Source organism: Loxodonta africana, chromosome 26, assembly GCF_030014295.1.
Source record: "Loxodonta africana isolate mLoxAfr1 chromosome 26, mLoxAfr1.hap2, whole genome shotgun sequence".
Classification (NCBI taxonomy): domain Eukaryota; kingdom Metazoa; phylum Chordata; class Mammalia; order Proboscidea; family Elephantidae; genus Loxodonta; species Loxodonta africana.
This window is the reverse complement of record NC_087367.1, coordinates 18616246-18631345: the sequence shown is the minus strand read 5'-3', so window position 1 is coordinate 18631345 and position 15100 is coordinate 18616246. Positions and strand designations below refer to the sequence as shown.

Here is a 15100-nt window from a genome sequence, read left to right as displayed (position 1 = left end):
TAATTAATAACAGTACCCTTTCATTATCTAAAGTGTCCTGGATATGGTCACCGTAGTTGCCACCAATGAGAATCTTCAGTTGGTAGGTTCCAAAGGCAATTCTGTAGGGGTGCTTTGAGGTGGAATTGACTTAATGGCAAAGGGTTGTTCTTGTTTTTTAAAAGCAGTTCAAAAGAGAAGTTAATGTCATTTTAGTGAGTGTCGGTATCGTTGGACCAGATCTGCTACTTCCACATAAACTGCTTTGAAGGTGGTAACTTGCCCTTAGATATAAAAATTACTTGAAATGTGTTGCTCCTATTTTGTAACCCACCAGATTGCATTTTGAAAATTTTTCGTTTAGACATAAGTGTATGTGTATGTATATTTATACACATACCCAAACACATAGAAATGTATTTACATATATAATTTTTTTAATTCCTTTGACAATGATTGGTGTAGTGGGGTTAAGTGCTACGGCTGCTAACCAAGAGGTCAGCAGTTCAAATCCGCCAGGCGCTCCTTGGAAACTCTGTGGTGCAGTTCTACTCTGTCCTATAGGGTTGCTATGAGTTGGAATCAACTCAACGGCAGTGGGTTTTTGGGTTTTTTTTGACAATGATTACAGTGCATAAGTGGGAGTAGATGAAATGATTACTGCATAAACTCAAGTCCCTATCATGTCATGTGTATGTAAAGTTTAAAGAGTTCAAAGAAATTTATCGAGATTTATTTCATTTTATTTATTCGGGTTTTTTTTTTCTTTTTTTCTCTATTCAAACATAAGTATTTGTTAGGCAAATAAATAGTAATTCTCTCTGTAGTCTGTACATGTTCAAAGCCATATTTATTTTACTCATTTCTGTGCTTGGAAAGCAGAACATATAATTTGTTCTCCTGATTTTTTTTTTTTCAAGTTTACCAGTAAATCAGAAGCTTTATTACTAAAAATACGTGGAGTCATCAACCAGTTGGCATTTGGCATTGACAAAGGGTAATGTTAAAATATATTTTTAAGTCTCTTTTTATTTTACTACTTTCTGCCAGTACGCCCCATCTGATTATCTTTCTCACCCATCTTTGTTTCCTAAATGGCAAAGTGCCCCAGATGGCTGTTCTTAAAGAAATAATTGCATATTCTCTCCTAATTCTTTTATTGCTTAAACACTTCTCAAATTTTACAACTGAAATGCTATGTAATCTTTACTTTGAGGCCAAAAATAAAATAATGATACCGGTACACTTGTTTCCTTGATTTCTTTAACTTCTCCCATCCCTTTCATTTTAGCTTTTTCTCTGTTGTCACTTTCTTATGTTGATTTGAAATGGAATTGATAATTTTAGTATGTTTCTTAGCCTTGCTGCCTCTTCTTTGTTTTGTCTAAAGTAGTTTGAGCCTGTCACTTTTTTTTCCTATATAACGTTTATTCATGCTGTCTTTTAATTTTTGAAATCACTTAAATTGGTAATCGTTCATTAATTGGGGCATTGCTTTTACCAGTGGCTAGAATGAAAACTTTGCTCTAGTATATTTACAATAGAGTGTGGCAGGGTGTTCGCTCACTAAACTAAATTCTTTTTCTTGTTATCCATCTAGCAAATCAATGTGTGTGGATCAGAATAAACCACTGTTTATCACAGCAGGATTGGATTCTTTAAGTCAAATAGGTTGGTGAACTTATTAAGATTGTTCAGTCTTTTTTTAATTGCTTATTGATTTTATCCTAGTCCATGTTCACTTGGTCTCCAACCTACCACCATTTCTAGTTTCATTATGGTTGCTGTTATTTCATATGTATGTATGTTGTATACACAGTATTGATACATCACATTCATATATTTGTGATGGAACGGATGTTGCCACAGGAGAGACTGATTTCTGATCTCTGCAACACTAAAACAAACTGGATGCTTCCCCTTTCCCTCCCTAATTTCCAGGTACTCTTAAATTTTAGCTGCTTGGGTTTAGAAGAAACTAGAATGGTAGAGGAGTCAGGAGATTCAAAGCTACATATTAGAGGCAATGATCAAAAATATACGAGATTCAGGTGATGGAATAAACCAAAAGAACAAAGCCGTACTAATTAGGTACGCCTTTATTTTTTTTTTTTTTATTATAAAAATAGCTCACCCCATCCAATGGAATGTATTTCATAAACTTAGACTCCATAGGTTCCTGAAACAAAAGGAACTTTAATAGTTTCTATGGTCAAATCTTTTATCTTCCCACAAGACCTACTTTTGTTGTGAAGATCCTTGTGCCTAGCAACTCTTTACATTCTGGGGGTGAAATAGCTTGGTTTTAACACTCTAGTGGGCAGCAGTTTTTGTTTTATTCCCCCACCTATTCATTATTCTGCCAAGGTGACTCAAATTTGAATGTGAAGTTTTTAGAAATGAGACTATAGATTGAATTGGAATGAAAGGAATGGAGGTAGTTTTGCTTAATGAATGGTCATGAAACTTATTTCTTGTAATTACCATTAGCACCAACTTAATTTCAGTAGCAGTGACAATCACTGGGTGCACTGATAGATAATGCTGATTGAACTCATTTGCCCAGGTGAGTAGTTGGAGGTCAGAAAAAGACTGAGAGTTAATGAAGTAATAAAAAGCGTGCACTAGACCTCTTCAAAATTAAAACCAATTTGCTCTGTAAAAGCAAGAAGAGGATGAGAAGACAAGCTACAGACTGAAAGAAAATATTTTCAAACCACATATCTGACAAAGGACTAGTATCTAAAATATATAAAGAACTCAAGATTCAACAGTAAAAAAAAAAAAAAGTCTAATTAGAAGGAAATGATATAAACAAGTATATCACTGAAGAGACCATAAAATGGCAAATAGGCATAGGCACATGAAAGATGTTTAACATCATTAGCCATCAGGGAAATATGAAGTAAAACCACAATGACTTATCACTACATACCTATCAGAATAGCTAAAATTAAAAATAATAACACCAAATATTGGCAAGGATATGGAGAAACTGGGTCACTCATATGTTGCTGATGGGAATGTAAAATGGTACAGCCACTCTAGAAAAGTTTGACAGTTTCTTATAAAACTAAACATGTAACTATCATGACTCAGAAATTTCACTATTGGGCATTTATTCTAGAGAAATGAAAACTTGGTTCATGTAAAAAATCTGTATGCAAATGTTCATAGCAGCTTAATTTATAATAGCTAAAAACTGGAACCAGCCCACATGTCCTTCAGCAGTTTTCCATCCCATGGAATACTACTCAGCTATGAAAAGGAACAGATATCGATACACACAAGTTTGGATGAATCTATAGAAACTTACGCTGAGTGAAAATGCCAATTACAAAAGGTTATATACTGTAAAATTCTATTTATATAAAATTTTTAAAACCTTATGAATTTTAGAAATGGAGGACAGTTAGTCGTTGCCTGGGGTTAGGAACAGGGCTGAGGGTAGGAAGTAGAGGAGGGGTGTGGAGGGAGATTGGGACATGAGGGATCCTTGTGGTGATGGAGATGGTCATTGTTTTGATTGGTGTGGATACATGAACCTACCCAGGTGATAAAATTCTATAGAACTTAATATACTCATACACAAATGAATACAAGTACAACTCGAGAAACCTGAAAGTGGTAGATTGTATCAATGCGTTTCCCACAAAAAATGGTAAGGAGGCCCTGGAAGACCAACAGTGAGAGGGCCTTGGTGAGTAATATAGATGCTGGAAGAGAAAGATTGAAAAATCGTAGGTTATAGATTAAAACCCCACACATCTATCAGTTTATTGTGCTGTGGTGGCTTGCATGTTGCTGTGATGCTAGAATAGTATTTCAAATACCAGCGGGGCTACCTGTGCCAGACAGGTTTCAGCAGAGCTTTCAGATTAAGACAGGCTAGGAAGAAGGTTTAAAGTCAGGAAAGGTGTGTGCCAGGGTTGTATCCTTTCACTATACTTATTCAGTCTGTATGCTGAGCAAATAATCTGAGAAGCTGGACTGTATGAAGAAGAACGGAGCATCAGGATTGGAGGAAGACTCATTAACAACCTGCGTTATGCAGATGACACAACCTTGCTTGCTGAAAGTCAGGAAGACTTGAAGCACTTACTAGTGAAGATCAAAGACCACACAGCCTTCAGTATGGATTGCACCTCAACATAAGGAAAACAAAAATCCTCACAACTGGACCAATGAGCAACATCATGATAAACGGAGAAAAGATTGAAGTTATCAAGGATTTCATTTTACTTGGATCCACAATCAACAGCCATGGAAGCAGCAGTCAAGAAATCAAAACACGCATTGCACTGGGTAAATCTGCTGCAAAGGACCTCTTCAAAGCGTTGAAGAGCAAAAATGTCACCTTGAAGACTAAGGTGCGCCTGACCCAGGCCATGGTATTTTCAATCACATCATATGCATGTGAAAGCTGGACAATGAATAAGGAAGACCGAAGAAGAGTTGATGCCTTTGAATTGTGGTGTTGGCGAAGAATATTGAACATACCATGGACTGCCAAAAGAACGAACAAATCTGTCTTAGAAGAAGTGCGGCTAGAATGCTCCTTAGAGGCAAGGATGGCGAGACTGTGTCTTACATACTTTGGACATGTTCTCAGGAGGTACCAGTCCTTGGAGAAGGACATCATGCTTGGCAGAGTACAGGGTCAGTGGAAAAGAGGAAGACCCTCAACGAGGTGGATTGACACAGTGGCTGCAACAATGGGCTCAAGCATAACATCAATTGTGAGGATGGCGCAGGATCAGGCAGTGTTTCGTTCTGTTGTGCACAGGGTCGCTATGAGTTGGAACCGACTCGACGGCACCTAACAACAACAAGGATTGAGTTTGGTATATATTTTTCAGGCCATTTTCTGTATGTTTACATGTATGTATATGTGGTATAGAAAAAACTGTTTTAATATAATGGTGTCATTCTGTACTTATCATTTTGAAATTTGCCCTCTTTACCCATTATACCTCATTAGCTTTTCCATATTAATGCTACATATAAGTCTGTTTGCTATTTTGTTTACTGCATAGTGTTACCAGTGTGGCCATGCCATAGTACTTTAGTTCACAGTTTCCCTATTGATGGATATTTTGATTATGGCCAATTTTTCACTAATACAAATGTTGGTTCAGTGAAACATCCTGAATAACATGTGTACAGGTGCTTCTAGAGTGAACACCAAGAAGTAGAATGTAGAATCGCTGCTTAATACTTGATAGAGTATTATCTTTTTTAGTATTTTAATAAAACCCATTGCCGTTGAGTCGATTCTGAATCACAGTGACCCTGTAAGACAGAGTAGAACTGCTCCATAGGGTTTCCAAGGAGCGACAGGTGAATTTGAACTGCCGACCTTTTGGTTAGCAGCTTAGCTCTTAACCACTGTTCCACCAAGGCTGTCAAATTACCCTCCAAAGTATCTGTTCCAATTTACACTGCAACTAGCAGCACTTCAGGATATCTGCTTCCTTACATCTCCATCACCACACGAGAATATCAAACTTTTCTATTTCTGCTGGGCAGCAGTTTTAGTGTGGAGAATGGGAATTATAGTTTACCCATTCTCCTCTTTGTCGTCTCTTCCTCCCATACTAGAATCTGCTCCAGCGGCATTGCTATGCTGGGTTGTGGTAAATTTTAACGGTGACTGTATTGGTGGCGTAGCGGTTAAGAGCTCAGCTGCTGACCAAAAGATCGGCAGTTCAAATCCACCAGCTGCTCCTTGGAAATTCTATGGGGCAGTTCTACTCTGTCCTATAGGGTTGCTATGAGTAGAAGCAACTGGATAGTGATGGGTATTAGGGAGAAGGAAAATGAGGGATCCAAGATTTATACTTTTATAATTGTCATCTGTTTTATTGTTAGTGGCTGTAATGTTTTAACGAATGGACTCATTTGGAATAAAACTTCCAATTTTAGGATCCCCTCCCGTTCCTGATAATGATATTGGAAAGCTTAATGCCCATTCACCAATGGAGCTGTGGAAAAAAGTGTATGAAAAGCTCTTTCCACCAAAGGTATATATTTCTCGTTCTTTTAAAACAAGAATTTTTAACACTATTCAACAGTTATTGGGAAGTTTTCCAAAGGGGCCTATTAAAATAGGTTTTTTTTTTTTTTTTAAATCTTGTGCTTAAAAATCAATTAAACAAACATTTGCTTAGGATCTATTGTGTACAAGGCAATGTGGGAGTTAAAAGATGAGTAAGACCCATTTATTGCTCACTTTGAAATAACGTTTTCTGGATGTTAGAGAAGGGAGAGACAATACCTGAAAACAGTGGGAGACAGGAAGGAGGACCTGGTGGAATTTGAAACAGGCCTCCACAGTGGTGATGAAAGCTCAAAGGATCCTAGAGAGCCTTCCGTGCCAGGCTGAGGACCAGGGACTCTGTTTGTTAAGCAGATGGTAGAAAGGGAAGGTTTGGGGCCTGGGCACGAATTTATGGAGATTTGTAATTTCAGAGTCTCCACACGCTAAAAGATATCAAAGACCCTGCACGAGACCCTCAGTATGCTGAAGCTGAAGTTGACGAGATGAGAATTCAGAAGGACCAGGTATTATCTGCAACAGTTACTGTATTACACCTTGAGCTTCATCACAGAAATAGCCTTGGAATTCCATAGATCTTTCTTAATTCATTTCCTTAGTTCTTTTTGTGGAGAGAGGGTGGCGGGGGGCGGGGGGTTAATTTTTAAAATTATTGAAATCATACCTCTTCGCTATAGAAAAAAAAATTCTGATGTGCATAAAGAGGAAATTAAAAATCGCCCGTCACCCACCACTCAGAGACGGTTTAACATTCACTGTGCTTCCTGGCCTTTCCAGTTGACTTTGTTAAAGATGGTAGTGATTCTTACCTTGCTGCTGCCTAGACACTTTCATAATATTCTTTTGTTTGTGGGGTTATCCAGAAGGTTTTATCATTAGGACACTGAGTTGTGCCTATACTTTTCTTGTATCAGAAAAATTATCTTGTCCAATTTCAGACCACCCAGTCTGAAAGCATACAGGTATAACTGATAGAATCCTGGATCTCTGAGGCAAGTGTGTAACGATGGAGACTTTGCCGTTCCACGTATGCCCAGATATCCCCATTTGAGACACACAAGTCTAACATAAGAATGCAAAAACTGGTAAATTTCTCACTACCCAAATACTTAAATTTTATCAGACCTCCTTTTAGTTTGATAAAATGAGATATCATACGAGTCTGACCTTGGTTCTACTCTGTCTTGTAAGGTCACTGTGAGTCGGAATTGATTCAGCAGCAGTGGTTTTTGGTTTGTTTTTTTTTTTATGTATAGTAAGCACTATCAACTGAAAGGAGCCCCAGGGCATCACAAATGGTTATGTGCTTGACTACTAACCGAAAAGTTGGAACCCACCCGGAAGCACCTCAGAAGAAAGGTCTGGCACCTGCTTTCAAAAGGCCTCACCTGTGAAAACCCTGTGGAGTGCAGTTCCACTCTACCACCTACGGGATGGCCATGAGTCAGAATCAGCTCGAAGCGAGCGAGTTTGAGTTTTTTTTATATCCATTGAAAGACGTGACAACCTTTCAGTGGGGATGTGTAGAGCTGTGTAACGTGGACAGTCATATTGTTGTAAAATAACCTGAAGACAGCTCTCCACTGGGAACTGTGACCAGCATATTTTTTTTTCAGCATCAGCCTTTTGCCTTCAGTGGCTCTGTACTAGAATAAGTAAAGACTTAACCAAATTTTAGCTAAACATTTTATTTAAATAATCCAAAAGCCAAATGGTTACATGGCTGTAGAAGGCTTTTGAAAGATATACCATGAATATTTATAGGCTTCTGTAGCTGTAGCAAAGTGTCTCTTGTTGGAGAGACAGTAAAATCATCTCAGGTAACCCTTATCATGTGTACAGCTTGGCAAGAAGAGATTAGTTGGAAGCTATCCCTGAATTAATATTTATCTAGGGGTCAAAAATTAACTACCATTGTTGATAAGAGTATCTGTTTATATTGCATCATGGTCATTTTATTAGGTTCACATACACAAGTATTATTAAAGGACTAAAGTATTTCTGAGTATTATGAGTTTTCACATCCAAAATCTGTCTTGCCTGATTGACATAAAACCATAGGAATTTTGAGTGGAACTGGAAAGCAAACCCATTCGGTCCATATCATTCTTCAATCAACATTTATAGCTCACTACTGGGTTGTTAGGTGCTGTTGAGTCAGCCCCTGACCCTTGGCATCCCCGTACACAACCAGATCAGACTGTTGTGATTCCCAGGGGCTTCACTGGCTGATGCTCAGAAGTAGGTCATCAGGCCTTTCTTCCTCATCTGTCTTAGTCTAGAAGCTCCACTGACAGACAAGTGGTAGCTGCACTTGAGGTGCTTTGGCCAGAAATCGAGCCCAGGTCACTAACAGCTATGGTCCCTTGGCTAAGGGATTTTATTAACCTACCAGAAAAGTTACGATACCCTAAATTCGCCTCTAAATGGGTTTTGTTAGCGGTACCTCAGTGGATGAATTGCATCAATTTCAGGCTGTGTACATGGCACCTTAACAAAATTTTGTACTTTGTCTTTAAAGGTATTCTAATGGTTCCCAGTTGTTGCTCAGTTATTTAATTAATATACAAATTCAAAATTTTAATATCCATATTTTAAGATTTGCCTTTTATTTTGTGCTCTCCTGTAGTAGTAGTTTTAGGGTCATAACATGAAGCCGACTGAGGTATCTGGAAATTCTCTATGGGTTAATTTTGAAAGATTCTGCTGGATTTCTCTCTAATCATTTAAAAATACATTTTCATTTTTATTACAGGCAAGGTGGTCATTGCAAGTTTTATTAACACAGCCAGTAAGAGAATTCATCTGCATTAGTTGAAAAGCTAGCCAGTTGTCTGCAGCGCTTTCTGCACATTGCCGAACTGTCTTTTTCTTTAACTGTGATTATCGCTACATAACATTTTTTTCAATGAAACTAGCATTATCAACTTTAGATTTGATTAGACTGGACATTTGGAACAATAATAATATTCTTTTTTTTTTTAATTAATGATTTGGCTACTTTTAAATTTTAAATGTCTTGGAGTGCTCCATAATTACACGAAAGTGGGTCCTTGCTTAAAAAGCAGCCTGTAAATACTTAAAGAAGGTAATCGTGTGTGCTGTGTGTCTGCATACCTTTAACCCAAATAGTTACTTCTGAGTTGTGTGTCTCTTGGGAGGAGAGATGACTCCCTGTTTTATTAAAACACAGTGCAATCTCCTATCAGTGGAGGGCTGGCTTCGAGCCTGTCTGAGACCAGATGTGAGCCTTCTCTTTGCTCCCGCCCCACCCAAACTCCATTATTAGTGGCTTCAATAATTCCCTCAGGAATAAAACAGAAAACGAGCTTCAGGGCCTTTAAGCTTTGACAGTGAGATTGGAATAAGTCACTTTAGGATACAGAGGCTAGCTCATGAGTTTCATTAAATTCCTCCAACACTTGAACTTCAAAAAAGCCCCAAGTACCATAGGTCATTAGGCAAGAAAGATTTGTCCACCCCATGCCCCCAGAAGGAAACCCTGGTGGGGTAGTGGTTAAGTGCTACGGCTGCTAACCAAACGGTCAGCAGTTGGAATCCACCAGGCGCTCCGTGGAAACTCTATGGGGCAGTTCTACTCTGTCCTCTAGGGTCTCTAGGGTCACTATGAGTCGGAATCGACTCGACAGCACTGGGTTTGTTTTTTTTTTTGGTTATGCCCCAGAAAAGTTGCATTTAAACCACACTTCTTTTTTTTTTTTTTTCTATTACATACACTGAGGGAAGAGGGCAGTATCACAGTATTACATAATGTCTTATTTTAAATCCTTTGTAGCAAAATATTTCTTTTACAGTAGCAATCCAAAATCCCTCGTGTCCCACAGATTCAGAGAGCTCCTTACCCTCTGTAAAATCCATCCCTCACAGATCTGAAGATCATTCTTTAGACCCGGTCATTGTTCCTGCAGACCAAGTTGCTTTCCCCATTGGCTCTCTTTTCTCTAATTTCACAATGTTCTCTCTTTTACCAGATGTCACACACACACAAAAAAACACAGGCACCAGAAAATACCTGATCAGTATTTACTGTTTTTTTTTTGTTTTTTAACCTTCTAGTTTTAAAACGTTCCTGATTTTAAGGACATGTGTGTATGGAAAGCACTTGCTGGACCCTTCTACCTCTTTTCTATACTTCTACGGTCAAAGCAAAAAAAAAAAAAAAGTTTCGTAAACGGTTATCTTTAAGGGCTTCTGAGGCAACCACACATAAACTGCCACTATCTGTTTTGAATCCCTGATTTAAAAATCAAACTTGTTTATAATCTTTAGGCCTATAAGTCAATTAAACACACACACATGCATGCATGCTCACATACCTGCTTAGGGTAAAATGTTCTTACTATTCTTTATTAAATATGATGTTTTAAGCATTATAAGACTGTTCCTTAGTTCATTTATATTTGGAAATACTAGTGGTTTTTAGGAAGCCTGGGGGCACAGTGGTTAAGAACTGCAGCTGCTAACCAAAAGGTTAACAGTTTGAATCCACCAGCTGCTCCTCAGAAACCCTATGGGGCAGGTCTACTCCATCCTATAGAGTTGCTGTGAGTCAGAATCCACTCAACAGCAAGAAGTTTGGGTTTTTTGGAGAGTGGTTTTAAGAATCAGATTGGAGGAGGCGGGGCCAAGATGGCAGAGTAGTCAGATGCTTCTGGTGGCCCCTCTTAAAACAAAGGACCCAAAAAACAAGTGACTTGATTATATATGACAATCTAAGAGCCCTGAACATCAAAGGCAAAGCTGAGGAATTGGACTGAGCAGCAGGGGAAGGACAGATGGTTCAGAAACACCGAGGAGTTGCCAGACCGGACCCAGCAGGAACCGGCACAACACAGGCCAGAACCACTGGCGCAAGCATGGTGAGGCAAGCAGTGGCATTCGGGACATGTTTTCCACACCGGGACAGACCGAGTGGCGGAGAGTTCACTCGTGCCTCCAGAGTCAGCGAAAAGTGGCCCCCTCAGCAAAAGATAAGTACTTGTGTCTAATCTACCGTGTGTACCAAAAGACACCTCTTTGGAAAAATATCTCTCCCATTTAACTGACCGCTTGCTGCTCTGCATCGGGTCCCAAGCCAGCTTCAGCGATAGCCACTTTCCCTGGGCTGGAAGTAGGACCTGTCACACGCCCTGAGCCATCTTCCCAGCCTTGGAGAAGGAACAAATTAACGGATGGGGAAAAAAATAATCTGCCAGCTCCCCTAAGCCGTGAACTCAGGGCAGAAACAGCTTCTTTGCCTAGGCACAGGCGTAAGCAGTCCATGGACTTTGAATGCCTTTCACCCCTGCATAGACCTGTGTGGGCCAATTTCAACAGTGTAGGCCCTTATTAGCTCAGTACAACAGGGTATATACCTGAAGTCTAACTTCAACTGTTTCAGCTATATGGTGGAGAGGCAGGCTTGTGACATTGGACACTGCTCTGCCTATTAAGCAGGGTCCTCATCTACCCACATATCAGGGGTCTGGGGATTGGTGGCTTCACCCACACCACCTAGCCACCCTCAACAGGGATCCAAGGATAAGTGGTGCCTCCCAGTCCTTACAGCCAGCAGCATTGGGTGCCCATAGTCTGGCTGCAAAACCCACCCACCTAGGCACCCTAGGAATCAGGGACACACTTTCCTTACAGACACTCAGGGCAGTTGTCAGTCCCCTGCCTTGCCCAGTGGGTGACCCCTTAACTGAAGCCAGATACCTGTGCCTACACCAACCACCCCTGTTCGTCTGGGACTGTAGGTAAGAGCCTGCACCACACACTTGGTGACCGACTACCTGGACACCTGAGCTGAATCTGTATGAGAAAAGTAAACAGACTCCTGGGCTCATATACCTAGTAACAGCTCTAACCACGTGGTGACAGGACGTTAGCGCTTCAGAGGTGCCAGTAATCAAACTAGATCACTCGAGCAGCCTATTTGGGAATATCAAAACAAAACAAGAAACTAGGACACAGTAAGCAAACATTAAATAAATAAATGCAATAACTTACTGATGGCTCAAAGGCAACAGTCAATATCAAATCACATAAAGAGGCAGACCGTGATGGCTTCAGCAAGCTCTCAAAACAAAGAATCAAGAAATCTTCCAGATGAAGAGAACTTCCTGGAACTACCAGAGAGAGACTACAGAAGACTAATATCCAGAACTCTTCAAGAGATCAGGAAGGAGATCAGGCAAAACATAGAAGAAGCCAAGGAACGCACAGATATAGCATTAGAGGAAGGTAAGAAAATTAGAGAAGAGCATAATGATAAATTTAATAGGCTGCAAGAATCCATAGAGAGACAGCAAACAGAAATTAAGAATTTCAGAATTAGACAACCTAATAGAAAGTCAGAAGAGCATAACTGAGGAAATGGAAGTCAGAATTAGTGAGATTGAAGATAAAGCACTTGACACCAATATATTTGAGGAAAAATCAGATAAAAGAATTAAAAAAAATTAAGAAACCCTAATAATTATGTGGGACTGTATCAAGAGAAATAACCTACGAGTGATTGGAGTACCAGAACAGGGTTGGGGGGATAACAGAAAATACAGAGAAAACTGTTAATGATCTGTGAGCAGAAAACTTGCCTGATATCTTGAAAGATGAGAAGGTATCTATCCAAGATGCTTATTGAACCCCACACAAGGTAGATCCCAAAGGACAGTCATCAAGATATAATCAAACTTGCCAAAACCAAAAGATAGAGAATTTTGAGAGCAGCTAGGGATAAGCGAAAAGTCACCTACAAGGGAGAGTCAATAAGACAAAGCTCGGACTACTCAGCAGAAACCATGCAGGCAAGAAGGCAACAGGATGACATATATAAAGGCTTGAAGGAAAAAAAAACTGCCAGCCAAGAGTTATATATCCAGCAAAACTTGTCTCTCAAATATGAAGGTGAAACTAGGACATTTCCAGATAAACAGAAATTTAGGGAATTTGCAAAAACCAAACCAAAGAATCAGGGTGCAAAACCTTTCTTTGTTTTGCATTCACTTTGAATGGCTCCCCAAAACAGCTTGGAAGAATTGTGGTGTAAAGAAAACCCCTCCAACCTGCCATCCTTTTAAAGCATCATCATATTAGCTTGACTTCCCATGATAGAAACGTTAAAGAGCTAGTGGACTTGAGCTCTGAATCACATCAATCTAACCCATTACTGTCGAGTCAATTCCAACTCACAGTGACCCTACAGGACAGAGAAGAACTGCTCCACAGCATTTCCAAGGAGCAGCTGGTGGAGTCGAACTGCCGACCTTTTGGTTAGCAGCTAAGCTCTTAACCACTGAGCCAGTAGGGCTCCAAATCACACCAGTTATCCTTTATTCCCCCTCCAGCATGATCTGTGTGACTAGCCCCTTTTTCCTCTCCATTTGCTGTCTTCAGAAGGGAGATACGATTAGCATTAAGAGAATCTCAAAAGAAGGTCCTCACCTAAAAAAAAAAAAATTCATTAGTAAAAAATAATTCAAAATTTCCAGTTAAAGACAGAGTGCACAGTTACTAATTAATGTTTATGAGTTAACAAGCTTTGAAACCATAAGTGGTAGAAGACATGACCTGATTAACTTTATTAGAAAAATAAACCAAGCTATAAAGTTTACTTTGGAGTTATTACTATGACATTCTTCCAAAGTCTGTATACACTTTCAAAACTTTTAACATTTCAATTTTAATAACTTAGACTATAGGTGTGAAAGAGACAATCTGCAATTTTTCCAAAAATGGGAATGGAATTTTTTTTAACTACTATGAACTTCAGTTACATCACTGAAAGGGCATTAATTACCTTATCTTGCAAAGTAGCCACTTTTTGCTTATCTGAAATAATAATACACTTTGTACAGTGATACAGATATTGACTAACATGTAGGAGGCCAGGAAGCAGTATCCTTAGATTATCCTTTTCATATCAGTTATCTCAGTCAGAATTTCCACCCCTAGTCAAACTTACTTCTATTTTATGAATTGTAAAAATAACCTATATTCATTGCGAAATTTTATTTTACATATGGAAGTATACCAAACCAAACCCGTTGCCATCGAGTCGATTCCCATTTGTGGTGACCCTATAGGACAGAGTAGAACTGCCCCATAGGGCTTCCAAGGAGCACCAGGTGGATTCGAACTGCCATCCTTTTGGCTAGCAGCAGTAGATCTTAACCACTATCCTACCAGGGTCTCCTTTGAAGTATATAAAATAGAAAATGAAAGTGTCCTGACCTCTCCCCACCTAATTACTCTCTTCCTGTTGTATATATGACTGGCATTATTTTTGTTGGCTGCCTGGGAAGCCACGTGTGGATGAATGCTGACGCATTTCATCAGTCCTTACTGGAACCTCTAATCTAAGTCATTTCCAGCTGTGTGCTGATAGACACAACGTTGCAGTGAATATCCTCCTATTCACATCCTTATGCACTTCTGTAGTATTTCTATATGATAAATCTCGAAAAGTAGAATCAGTGGGTCAAAGGATATGTACATTTTAGATATTGCTATTTTACAAACTTCAGCCAGGTTTTTGACAAGAACAGGACAGCAAACAATTAAAAATAAGATGACTTTTAGGTGCTTGAAGTATGACAAATACTCTTTTATTAGCCGGAATACAATTCATAGGTACTATATAAAACCCAAACCCATTACCGTCGAATGGATTCCGACTCATAGCAACCCTATAGGACAGAGTAGAACTGCCCCATAGGGATTCCAAGGAGCAGCTGGTGGATTTGAACTGTCGACCTTTTGGTTAGCAGCCAAGCTCTTAACCACTACACCACCAGGGCTCGCTATGAATCAGAATCAAGTCAACAACAACGAATTTGTGGTTTTTTGGATACAGTGTATAATTTTGTCTGAAAATTTAATACATTTATCTTTAAGTGCTGACCACACAGAGGACTGCATTTCTAGAAAATAAATCCTAAGCATAATCATTTGCAAAATAATTGTCAAGAAATTCTGAGAATGATAATCCTACAAAGTATACATTCTTATATCCAAAAATGCTAAGGTAGATTTAAAGTGTGTAATTTGTAAAGTTGATTT

General features: G+C 39.2%; 1 protein-coding gene across 3 annotated transcripts in view; it reads left to right on the top strand.

Annotated features, from left to right (window-relative positions):
* The window catches only part of DYNC2LI1 (dynein cytoplasmic 2 light intermediate chain 1), a 46746-nt gene that overhangs the window by 28929 nt on the left and 2717 nt on the right, over positions 1-15100 (top strand). For 2 of the 3 annotated variants that reach the window (XM_010595899.3, XM_003416101.4), the window contains exons 9-12: positions 900-976; positions 1580-1650; positions 5905-6002; positions 6451-6543. In XM_010595899.3, the coding sequence (XP_010594201.1) occupies positions 900-976; positions 1580-1650; positions 5905-6002; positions 6451-6543 (339 nt within the window). Of the gene's footprint in view, positions 1-899; positions 977-1579; positions 1651-5904; positions 6003-6450; positions 6544-7293; positions 9680-15100 lie in introns of those variants that run through there. The other variant, XM_023555327.2, reaches the window with a different exon arrangement.